The sequence below is a fragment of the Schistocerca nitens genome, chromosome 3 (assembly GCF_023898315.1).
Source record: "Schistocerca nitens isolate TAMUIC-IGC-003100 chromosome 3, iqSchNite1.1, whole genome shotgun sequence".
NCBI lineage: Eukaryota > Metazoa > Arthropoda > Insecta > Orthoptera > Acrididae > Schistocerca > Schistocerca nitens.
The window spans coordinates 680,537,559-680,550,221 of NC_064616.1; the positions used below are offsets into that span (position 1 = coordinate 680,537,559).

Below are 12,663 nucleotides of genomic sequence, written 5' to 3' on the forward strand. Positions count from 1 at the left end.
ACTTCAGATCCTGCATCTCGATAAGGAATATCTAAGATCTCTGCCTCCGTCAACTCGCTGCGCGATATTTTCACGATTGTAAACACCTGTGAATGAACTGCAGGTAACTTCGTCTTCGCAATGCTCACAACCGCTCCCAGAATGAGATAGCCGATAAGTGCTTGCCTATTGCGGAAGAAGAATGAAATACCTCCACATTAGTTGACGAAACTGCTTCGGAGACCCGCTAAACGCGCTTACGGAGCCAAATAAAGGCTCGCCCGTACGGTATACGGGCACCGTCACCAACGTCAGGGCGGCCGCGCCCGTATGGCGTACGGGCACCGTGCTGTAAGTGTTAATGAGAGCAGTTCTGGGACCTTTCTATAGACGCTCCTGCAGTTTACTATTAGCACATTAATATTGTTATTCCCTGTTGCATTTTGCCTACTCCTACCTTGCCGCGTCTCAGGAGGCGTCTTGTCGGGCCTAGGGAGGGAATTCTCTAACCTAAAAATACCCCATGTGCACTCCACACGTACCCCGATACCCTTGTAGCCACTTCCGGCGTGTAGTGCATGCCTGACCTATTCAGGGGGACCCTACATTTCTCCACCCCGATAGTGGAGGTCAAGAAATTTGCACCCCAGATCTCCACAGAATCATCTGAGCCTCTGGTTTAAGCCTTCCACTCGGCTCCAAACCAGAGGACCGCGATTGGTTCTGGGAACAATACTGCAAATAGTTAGCTCTGATTCCACCCCGCGAGTGAGGCTTTCCGCCTTCACCAATTCCGCCAACCGCCTGTACTAACTGAGGATGACCTCTGAACCCAGACGGCAGGAGTCATTGGTGCCAACATGAGAAACAATTTGCAGTCGGGTGCACCCAGTGCTCTCTATCGCCGCCGGTAGGGCCTCCTCCACATCTCAGATGAGACCCCCCGGCAAGCAGACAGAGTGAACACTGGCCTTCTTCCCCGACCTTTTCGCTATTTCCCTAAGGGGCTCCATCACCTGCCTAACGTTGGAGCTCCCAATAACTAATAAACCCCTCCCCCCCGTGTGCCTGCTCGGACCTTGCTGAAGGAGCAGCCACATGTCCACTCACAGGCAGAGCGGGCGATGCCACACAGCCAGCCTCCACATTTACCCTCCACCTCGTGCGCCGCGAACGCCGCTGAATCCGCCACTCCCCTTGGGGAGAGGGTGGCCCAACCGCGCCCGGTACCCGCGAAGATGTCTCGACAGCAGGGACAGTGGGTGAAGCATGTAACACCTGGGGTGTACCTTGCGACGCACCAGACTCCCCACTGCCGCTACACTCCAAAGCAGCAGCCTGAAGATGGTTGACCGCGGCCATCAACATGTTCAGCTGTTCGCGAACAGTGGCCAGCTCCTCCTGTGTCCGTACACAGCAGTCACACATCCTATCCATCCTAAGGAATCAATTTAACTCTCTTCAGTAATCAACTTTTAACTAGATTGCTAATTCACTAAAGGCGGCTGACTATTGACTAAACTGTGATTGCTAGCCACTTCTTGTAGAAAACAAAGAAAATAGCACTACCTGTCCCTGGACTGTATTGAAAACAAACACTAGTACTACTGGCACTATGGTTGACTAAAGGGACTCTCTCTGACTGTATTCAAAACAAACACAAAATCTATGGAACAGTATTAATAGCACTCGACAAATAAAGCTTCCTAAAAGCAAAAACACACGGAAGAAGAAGTGACAAGTAAGAAAAATACAGTTAATACTTAAACTAAGGTAGCTCGCTGCACAGCAGACGTGAAGCAGACGGCGGTTAGGAGCATATGAAAAAAGCAGCCATCATGATTTATGTGAGGTCAAGTGTGACAGGCAATATGAGCTCTGGAGAACTGTTTCACAGCATGCAGTTCCACACCCTGCTCCATCTTCTGAAGGCACCATAGTGGAAAATATATGTGTTATTTGACACCAATTTTCAGAAGAGGTCTCTTGCCTGGGCTCATTCTTTCAGCAGCTATCTGGGCTGGACAGAGGGTGTCATCATTGGCATCCCTGAGTGCCACCCGCCTTTTGTGGACATCCCAGAAGGCCTCCTGTGACAACACCACGATAAGCTAAGTCACTGCAGAAGTTATGCTAACATAAATGACTCATGTCTCACCCGACCTGTGCCAAAAATGCTATTTTTGTATTTATTTTTTTTTTTCCAACACTTGGCCATCTGGAGCTTCCACTTCTGTCACTTTCATTTCTTGTCAAGTTTGATAGGCACTACATTTTTTGAACAAAATGATGACAACACTGTTGAGCATATCTGGGATGTCTTGCAACACACTCTTCAGAAGAGATCTCCACCTCCTCATACTCTTACAGATTTATGGACACCCCTACAGGATTCATGGTTTCTTCATACATTAGTCGAGTCCATGTCATGTCATGTCATGTCGCGGCACTTCTGTGCGCTTGTGGGACCCTTACATGATATTAGGCACGTGTACCAGTTTCTTTAGCTCTTCAATATATAATTTGTTGCCAGGTTCACAGTTTGCCTTCAGGAAATGGGAATACAGTGAAAAATACTATTTATTGTTTTGTTTGTGAAGTACTAGCAAAGTTTAATGATAGGTTTAGGACAGTAGCTGTTGTCTTTCATTTAATAAAAGCATTTAATTGTGTGGTCCATGCAATACTTTTGCGTAAGTTGGGACATTATGAGATTACAGAAAATATTCAACAATGATTCACATCGCATCTTGAATGTTGGAAGCAACAGTTTGTTCTCCAGTGTCAAACAGAGTGAGGTGGCGCAGTACTTAGCACAGTGGACTTGCATTCGCGAGGATGATGGTTCAAATCCAGGTCTGGCCATCCAGATTTAGGTTTTCTGTGATTTCCCTAAATTGTTCAAGGCCAATGCCGGGATGGTTTCTTTGAAAGCACACGGCTAATTTCCCTCCCCATCATCTACACAATCCGAGCTTGCTCTAATGCTCTCGATGTTGATGGGACATTAAACCCAATCTTCCTTCCTTCCTTCCCTTTCAGTGTCAACATACTGGTAAGAGATCTGAGACTGACTGGGGTCATGTAAAGTATGTGTGCCACACAATTCTGCCCCGAGTCCAATGCTGTTTTTGATGTACATTAAAGAGCTGCCCCTAAATGTGACAGCTGATTGAAAAAATTCTCTTTTTCTTTAAATTCTTGAGAATGGGCATAGACTGAAAGATTCCTTTGAAGAATCACTTCCAAGATCGTGTGCATAAACCAAATACCCCTATCTTCACTATAAGAACAATCTATAGCGTCTCTGCCACTGAATCATACAGTCTTGTTCACTTTGCTTACTTTCACTCTGTTATCTGCTATTTTATATTTTGGGGTATATCTGGGCACTCACCAAGCATATTCTTAGCCCAAAAAATGACAGTTGGGAAGACCTTAGGTGTCAGTTCGCAAGCTTCATGTATGTCCGACTGTTCCGGTGCCTCTGAATTCTAACTCTGCTGTCTCCTTACATATATTCCATCACAAAAAAATGTTGCTGAAAATACTGACTCATTCAGAAGTAACTGCAACATTCATTTAACAAACACTAGACACAAAAACAATAGGCACTTAGTTAACATTTCCTTAATACTTTACACATGTTCAACAGGTTTCATTTTCAACAGTCTTCTAGCAGAACTCGAAAAAATTGAGTGATTAATCTCAAGTCTTTAAATCTAATTTCAAAAATTTTCTTGTGCCACGCTCCCTCTATTCTGTACACAAGTTCCTTGCAGTAGTTGAGAACTTCCCTCTGTAATAAGATTTTTTGTTTCTATACTTCCTCTTACCGTTACTTCTCGTTTGATTGATTCTTCAATTTATAAATTTTCTGATCAGTTTTCTGTAACCTATGTACTGACTTGGTTCATGACCATGTAGCTTTGGCTCGCATGGTCCTAGGAAACTTGATACATAAATAAGGACAGGCTGCCATCACCAGAGTCATAATCAACCCTCTTGCTCTGTCCCTCTTTGCAAAGGCTGGTATAAAGTCAGGCACTACCACCCATAATGTGTCCTATTTTGTGAAAGGAGGCTTTCCACTGGATCCATTGATGTTAAAGTGGAAGTAGTATCAAATCCTTTGCTCAGTAGCATTGCTACTAGGCAAACAAGTGCAACACTACCTGCAAGAACACATATTCCACAGCAGTCAATCATTGAAATGTCAGCAAGCCATGCCATGCCATGCCATCTTTCCCTCATCTGTTTGTCATAGCACTTCACTCTCATCACAGTGTTACAGGATACAGAAAAATGCATAACAAGAGTCAATAGCAGACTAGATTTCAAGACTTTTTAACGATACTTTACTTGAGAATCTATATTTCTCCTTACATAGGATGCAGATAGTTTTACAGGACATTCATTCTGTTCATTCACCAAGGCTGCTGTGATTTAACAGCACTTTTTGAATGACACAATGCTGCACTCACTACCTACCTTAGCTCTAGAACACTGAAGGGCATAAATTATATTACTTCAAATTTTGAAACTTCCTGGCAGATTAAAACTGTGTGCCCGACCGAGACTCGAACTCGGGACCTTTGCCTGTCGCGGGCAAGTGCTCTACCAACTGAGCTACCGAAGCACGACTCACGCCCGGTACCCACAGCTTTACTTCTGCCAGTATCTCGTCTCCTACCTTCCAAACTTTACAGAAGTTCTCCTGCAACCTTGCAGAACTAGCACTCCTGAAAGAAAGGATATAGCGGAGACATGGCTTAGCCACAGCCTGGGGGATGTTTCCAGAATGAGATTTTCACTCTGCAGCGGGCACACAGTTTTAATCTGCCAGGAAGTTTCATATCAGCGCACACTCCGCTGCAGAGTGAAAATCTCATTCTGGACTTCAAATTTTATTCAAAGCAAGTCATAATTTAAAGGTTATGCATTAGTTAATTACAATTATTAGATCTCCGATGGTATGTTACATTCCAAGTTAAATACCAAATATCATATTTTATACTCTACTGCGATCTTAAATTTTATGAGTTTTTTGGAATCTATGGTTAAGAGAAATGCAGATTAGAATTTGCAGACCAACAGTTGTTCTGGTGTAACTGCCTCATACTCGAGCGTTACTTGTTAGATTTCATTTCCTCGGTCCCATAGTAAACGAGTTTCATAACTTCATATGCATCTTACCTGTCTCAGTATATGGAGTCCTCCTCAAGATCTTAAGCTTTAAATTTTTCTCTCTCTTACTTATATATACGGCCATTGCGCTCTACGGGGTAGAGCACTGGGCTCCAGCCCTGGGGTTCCCGAGTTCTAACCCAGGTTGGGATAGGGTTTTTTGCTCATTCCAATACCTCCAGGATGGCTCCAGGTCCACTCAGTCTGTTCTCAAAATGAGTACCTGGGATCTTTCCTGGGGGGTAATGGGCAGTCAGGGTGAGGGACTCACCGTCCCTTCCCTGCCAAATGCCGCTGCAGATAAAAGGGTTACACTCTGCCAGTAGTCAGGCCAACAGTCTGGTCATGGGCTTGTGTCACAGATTTGACCTTTATCTATAACTCAGGCAAGGCAATTTTCTTCATTTCTGAGTAGGCAATAAATTTTAATGAGGATAAACAATAGCTAGATCATTTTATTTATTACAGCTAGTTGGTCTCTCTGTATATCTACCAAGTGAAGTGGCATTATGGTTAAGGCATTAGGTTCACATTTAGGAGATCCACAATTAAAGTCCCCATCCTGTCATCTGATTTTAGTTGTCTGGGATTTTATTGTTTCTTAACAATAATGATGAGAACGATTCCCTGAAAATGAATTTTACAGGTTTTCTTCTTCATATCTCCCAGCCCCAACTTGGTGTCTATGGCCAGCATCCTTGTCCTAAATGGGATGTAAACATGAACTTTCCTTAATTTCTTCCATATGCTACAGTTTTGTGACTACCATTGTCAGACACAAAATGCTGGACAGAGCTTGAATGACACATTCATATCTTGGGATGAATTCATATTCTCTCAGGTAAACCAAGTAAATAAAATATTAATAACCATTCATTTCAACTTATTATTCTCAGATTTCTCAATACTTCTTACTTTTGTGACTTTTCCATCACTTAAAAGTTCTTTAGCATCATGAAGCAATATATTTCAACATGCCACAGCCGCCCTGTCAATATCAAGTGTCTACATCTACATGACTACTCTGCAGTTCACACTTAGGTTTCTGGCAGGGGATTCTTATAATCACTTTCAGATTATTTCTCTATCATTCCACACTCTAAAAGTGCCTGAGAAAAACAAACACTGAAATCTTTCTGTGCGAGCTCCGATTTCTTTTATTTTATTACGATGCTCGTTTCTCCCTATGTAGGTTGACGACACTAAAATATTTTCACATTCAAAGGAGAAAGTTGGCAATGGAAATTTTGAGAAAAGATCTTGCCACAGTGAAAAATACCTTAGTTTTAATGATTGCATCCCAACTCACTTATTATACCCGTGACACTCTCTCCCCTATTTCTGGATAATACAAAATGAGCTGCCATTCCCTGAAATTTTTGGATGGCCTCCATGAATCCTATCTTGTTAGGATCCCAACAACATAGCAATACTCTAGCACAGGACGGACAAATGTAATGTAGGCAGCCTCTTTAGTAGACCTTTTGCATCTTCTAAATGATTTGCCAAGAAAATTTTGTCTTTGGTTTGCCTTCCACACAACATTATCTGACTATTCCAATTTTAGTTGGTCAAATCATAATTCCTAGGTATTTAGTTGACAAGAGAGCCATTAAATTTGTAGGATTTATCATGTAATCAAAATTTAATGGGTTTCTTTTTGTACCCATGTGGATGATTTCACACTTTTCCCTATTGAGAAACAATTGCCATTTTTTGCATCATTCAGCTATCATTCATGTCTAAGTCTTTTTGCAACTGGTTTTGATTTTCTGATCCACGGTTTACATTTATCACATAATTTTGTTACAGTTTCAGAGGAGTAGTAGCCCAATGTTTTCTTTTGGCCTTCTTTATGAGGAGAGGATTATAAAGGCACTCACTAAATTTTAAAGTATGAGCTACATGTTCAGTTCATTGTGGATATAAAATGATGATAACCTTTGCAGGATGGTCATTCCCTCTTAATTACTGTGAACATATCCTTAACTGCACACATTCTCTAATGTAATCAAGGATGTTGTCAGGAATTGGTTCCAAACCCTCTAGTTTGAGTATTTCGTTATCAAACAGCAAACTGGGATTTTTCGCCTGTGCATACTGCATTCGTTCTCGTTCTGTAAATGTTGAAGGAAGGAAGTAAAATAGGGAAAATTCTATATCCTGGCACTAAATGTTGTTTATAAATAAGATCTGGGAGCATGCCAAAGAGTGTATACTATTGGCACCCAATCACTGCCAATGCATTATTCCCCCTGAAGTTGCTTTTTCATTTCTCCCACTTGCCTTTACAAAAAGGATTTGCATCTTCTTTTGGACTCAAATATTAGAAGCAAGAGAGCTGCTCTTCATGAAACTAGGTGTTGCATTCCACTTTTTGCCATCCAAATACACTTGTAGTTTAAAGTATTCAGTTGCCAATAGCACTATACCCTGACCATCACAACACGCAACCAGGGTACTTCAATACTTCTACATACATCTAAGGAATGAGTCTAGTTTGTTTTAGAATAAATTTCTGATCACTAGAATACTGCATAATGTAATTACTGCATTGATGAAACTGTATTGATATCAGCATCACACACATTCACATACTGCAAAAGTAAACTAAAGAATCCATACATAATTGTTTCAGCAAATATAAATGTACGTACCCTATTCAACCTACCCACATTTAAAATGAATGCACATTATATTCAAACCAAATAAGGTGTTCCATTTATACTCACATGACATTAGCCCCATTTTGCTCAATCCAAAGTCTGTAAGCTTGATGTGGCCCAATGCTGTTATGAGCAAGCTGCAACAAAATGAATGGAATTAGGTAACAGACAAACTAACAATGTGGCTTTTATTTTTTTAACACAAAGGTTTCCCTCTATAAAATGTAAAATTACCTTAAAAATCACACAATGCTACAGCTTTATTGCATTTCAAACACAAATATACAGCTATTCAAATATAAATGAGACAAACATCATGGATTCTGAATTGTTTCCTTGGAGCATTTTAGAATAGGCTTTAGAGAATTATATTTTTACGTCCACATTTATGCATGTGGCATAGTTATTTGCATGTTTCATGGGCCTTAATTTCAGTATCTTGCAGCGATTTGGAATGTGTTGATTAGTTTACAGGTATAACAGATTTTCTCAGTGAAAAAGTGGTTACATGATGATCATTTATATGGTTGGATTTTACATTAAAACACACACACACACACACACACACACACACACGCATCATTGTATAGAACATGAGGAGTTGTGAGGCTGATGTAATTTCAGCTTGCATGTCAAGCATATTACTGAGTTAGTGGTCGGTGTCTTATGGCTGAGTACCACAATGAAACTGAGTGACAGATAGTGTACGTAGCTTCTCAATTCTACATTTATATTCATAAATGTTTCTACTGTTTTTGAATTGTGACTGATTGCTGACAAGAACCTTCATAAGCTGTGTTGTGAAGCACATGTCAATATGCCTGATTATAAGGAGGTTCTAGAGTGTACACCACATTCATTCAAGTGATCAGCTAGTGGTGATCATGTCCACATTAAATGTTATGCAGAATTTACAGCAGAGCTGGTATATGTTATATCTATTTCCACAGATGGCCCTGCTCCTGACAGGATATGATATGCCTGTGACAGGACTGGAGTAGATGTGCTGGATATGTGTACTGAACAGGTCTTGCATTTGCGCCTTCTGCAGGGATATGACCTATATGGAATGTTGCACATGTATGTTTCAAAGATTGGGTGGGTGACAGAATATCACACTGGGAGGGGTAGGAAAGATATGATGGTAACTTGTCAAAACTCTCGAGAACAGTATGATTGTGTCGTTCTAGTATGAGATGACATAAGGTGTCGAGGAAAGTCACGTCTTTGCAGTTAGTACCCAGGCATTGCCAGAAAATTAGTGGCAGATGAGAGACGGTGGTGATTCAGTCGAGGAATAATGACAGAGTGTCTTGGTCCTGGGTCCATATCATATATGTATCATCAATGAAACTGAAACAGACAAGACGCTTTAATTTTTGAGTCAGTGGGAATGTTTCCCCTATACAGCCCATAGGAGGGCCATGTGGGTACCCACAGTTATGCTGTGGATTTGTTTTTACATCTTCCTCTCAAAGATGAGGTAACTCAGTGTAAAGAGGTAGTTTGTCAGGTGTATAAGGAAAGAGGTGGTGGGTTCTGAGTTGATAGGATATTGGAAAAGGTAGTGTTCAATTGTGGCTAGGTCATGGGAATGGAGGATGTATAGGGAAGTGACAATAACAGTGATGATTAGAGATCAATATTGTAATGTGAAACTTAGACCACCTATGTATTTTGTTTTCAGAGATATTTGATTCCTCATTCTTAACAGTCTCTTGTAACACATGAGAGAAGGGAGCAAGCAAGTCAATAATTATTCATATCTGTCTTATCACTTGATGTTACACAGGGGTCTGACAATAACATACTTATGCCTGTCTGGAAATACACTGAGCAACAGAATTAAATGATCAATTTTTCAAAACCCCATAATCCCAACCCATTGAGATGCTCGAGCTTGAAATTTGGCTCAAAGGTGCATACAACCCTCCTCTGTAATGGTGCAAAAGTGTGGCACCCTGAAGCTCAATGAAGCTTCAAACAGGAAAGTGTTGACACATTAGAAGAAAAGGCCGCAGCTCAGAAGTTCCTGGATCATGTAAGGTGGGTTAATGAACTCTTATCAGCACCGAACTTCACCACAATTCTGCCCAACATCACCATGGGCATGTCACACAATGGGAAGGTCATCACAGTCACTCTTACACACATTTCATCCCCTCTTTTGATGCCTCTACGATGCAGGTTAGAAGCACAACGCACATTGTTGAAATCATACATTTTCTTATGGGTGGCCAAGGAAAACATTCCAGATACACCGACATTCAGAATCGGCACGAAATGGCCACAGAGAGTGAATAAAATCACCCCTTTTCCTGAGGCACTGATTCTCACACATTTCCCAGTAAAAATGACGGTTAATAGTGCAATGAATGACAGGAAGATGTACTTGACAACTTTTGAAACTGGTGACACCCTCTATTGTTTCAACTCTCCTTTAAGAACATTGTGGGGTTGCATCCGCATTAAATGTGATCTGACTCCTTTGGAGAGCAGCAAGACCACAATTTTTGCTCTTGCGTACAGGTTGGAACCACTAGGGACCATTCAACACCATTTGATGAAATTTGAATGTGACATGAAGCAGCAAAGGGTGTTTATATTTTCTTGTCCCTCCTATTTCATGTTGTCCACTGGTGTGATCAACCCTCAGTGCCACCCGCCTGCATTTGTTGAGCACCTCAAACATGTACCAGTACGGGCAGAGCCCATGATGAGAGTCCCAGGCACCTGCAGGCAGGCTACAGTGCTGCTCTTTTGGCCACTACACTGCTGCTCTTGTACCTGATAGTAGGCCATCCAGAATTGGAGACAGTCAAAGGGGTTACCAATCTGCAAGCACCTAGCCATTTGTCATTGGTTCTGTCTGTACAGATACACTTTTAAAATTCTCAATAGAGATGGGTGGGTTGGTTTTGCCAAACAAGGGATCTTAGAGTGGGTGGGTTGGTTTTGCCAAACAAGGGATCTTATAGAGACCCTTTGCCATTTTATTCATGCATGTGTCAATGTCTCATCCCCCTGTGATCATACCTTAGGAGGAGCGCCGAAAAAGTGTAAGCACCATTTGATGTTTTGGATCACATTCAAATTTCAAATGGCCTTTAACAGTCCCTAGTGGTTCCAACTTCTACAAAAGAGTAAAAATTGCATTCACACTGCATTCCAAATTGGTGTGATCACGTTCAGCCAACAATGTCCTTAGAGAAGGGTTGAAATGCCCAAGAGTGTCAGCAGTGGCAAAGGTTGTCAAGAACGTCTTCCTGTTGTTCACTGCAAACTGTCATTTTCGGCCACAAACTGTGTGGGAATCAATGCCCCAGGGAAAGGGGTGGTTTCACTGACACACTTTATGCCACCCCCTCCAGCCTTTTCATACCAATCCTGAGTGGCAGTGTGTCTGGAATGATTTCCCTGGCCACCCATAAGAAAACCACATAACTTCTAGGTTGAATGTTATGGTTCTGACCTCCATTAATGAGGCGTCAAAAGAAGGAGTGAAATGTGAGTAAGAGTGGGTATAACAACTTTCCAATCATGTAACACATCGACAGTAGTGTTGGGCAGAATCGTGGTGAAATCTGATCTCATTAATCCACCCTACATGTTACACGAACTTTCTCTCATGTGTGTCGACATGTTGCTGTTTCAAGTGCTGTCAAGCCCAAGTATGATGTCACTGGGTGCCATGCTTTTTTACCATTACAGAGGAAGGTTGTACGCACTGTTGGCCAAATTTCAAACATGAGCATCACAATGGGTGGGAATTATGGGGTTTTGAAACAGTCATTCTGTTGCGCAGTGCATATGTTGCCTTAGTACTTTACATTCACAACCGAATATACAGGGAGATCCATAGCTGTGTAACCATCCTTCTAAAACAAAAACAATCACATAAACAGAAACACAGGTCAAGTCATATGAGATGGGAGATGGATGGGGGTGGAGGGACAGGGGAGGGGGAAGGAAGCCTGTGAGGATTTATTACCAACATGGTGCCCTGAAAACCATGATCTTGGATGGAAATTGCAATTTTCAAATGATAAAGAGATCATGAGACATGTAGAACAATCAGAGAATTACACAAGAAAAACATTGGTGTATTCCACTTGAGTTGTGGCTGAGGTTTCTTCCTTACATGACGAAACTTCTCATGAAATTCCATGAAACTGTCTCTCTCACTTGCAGACAAACTGAAACCTGGACATTAGAAAACAGCTATGGATGAAGCACTGGTATTGTTGAGTAAGAGTTAAGAGTGCAGTACTTGCTGCATCCCCCAGGAAACAAGGGTCAGCCATTAAACAATAATGGCAATTATGGTAGTGATTTTGATTAAAGACCATGAGAAATGGGTGCAACAACTGTACAATGTGCTGGACAACTTGAGCATTAATTAAAACTATGGTCAAAAAACACCACTGTTTTTTTCATATAACTCTTTATCTGTTTAATATGTCACATGAGCCCCTTTCCCCTTGAAAATTACTCGTGATGACATGAGTGTGAGTCTGTTAAGTAACTATATTAAAAAACAGAGTATTGAGTTGAGTGATATGCAGCTGTAAAGTTGCCATGTAGTGGCCACACCAGATAAGTCAGAGGGGCATTGGGCAGTGAGTAGTGAATAGATGTGGGGAGCCACTTGGGCAGCTACAGAAGCCTAGCGACTAAGAGACTTGGAAAATTTTGGGGTGGAGGGGGAGATTTGACCCCACATACTAGAGGAAGTGAAGCAAAATTGCCAGGAATTGACTATGTTAAAACTGAAATTCTTTCAAGCTGAAGTAACCCCTTCTCACACCTTGTCAATCATGTTTACGCAGAC

The 12,663-nt window shown here is 41.7% G+C and overlaps 1 protein-coding gene across 4 annotated transcripts in view; it reads right to left on the reverse strand.

The window, feature by feature from the left end:
- The window catches only part of LOC126248637 (microtubule-associated serine/threonine-protein kinase 2), a 258,768-nt gene that overhangs the window by 118,832 nt on the left and 127,273 nt on the right, over positions 1 to 12,663 (reverse strand). For all 4 annotated transcript variants that reach the window (XM_049949815.1, XM_049949816.1, XM_049949814.1 and 1 more), the window contains exon 13: positions 7,899 to 7,969. In XM_049949815.1, coding sequence (XP_049805772.1) covers positions 7,899 to 7,969 — 71 coding nt within the window. The remainder of the gene's footprint in view (positions 1 to 7,898; positions 7,970 to 12,663) is intronic.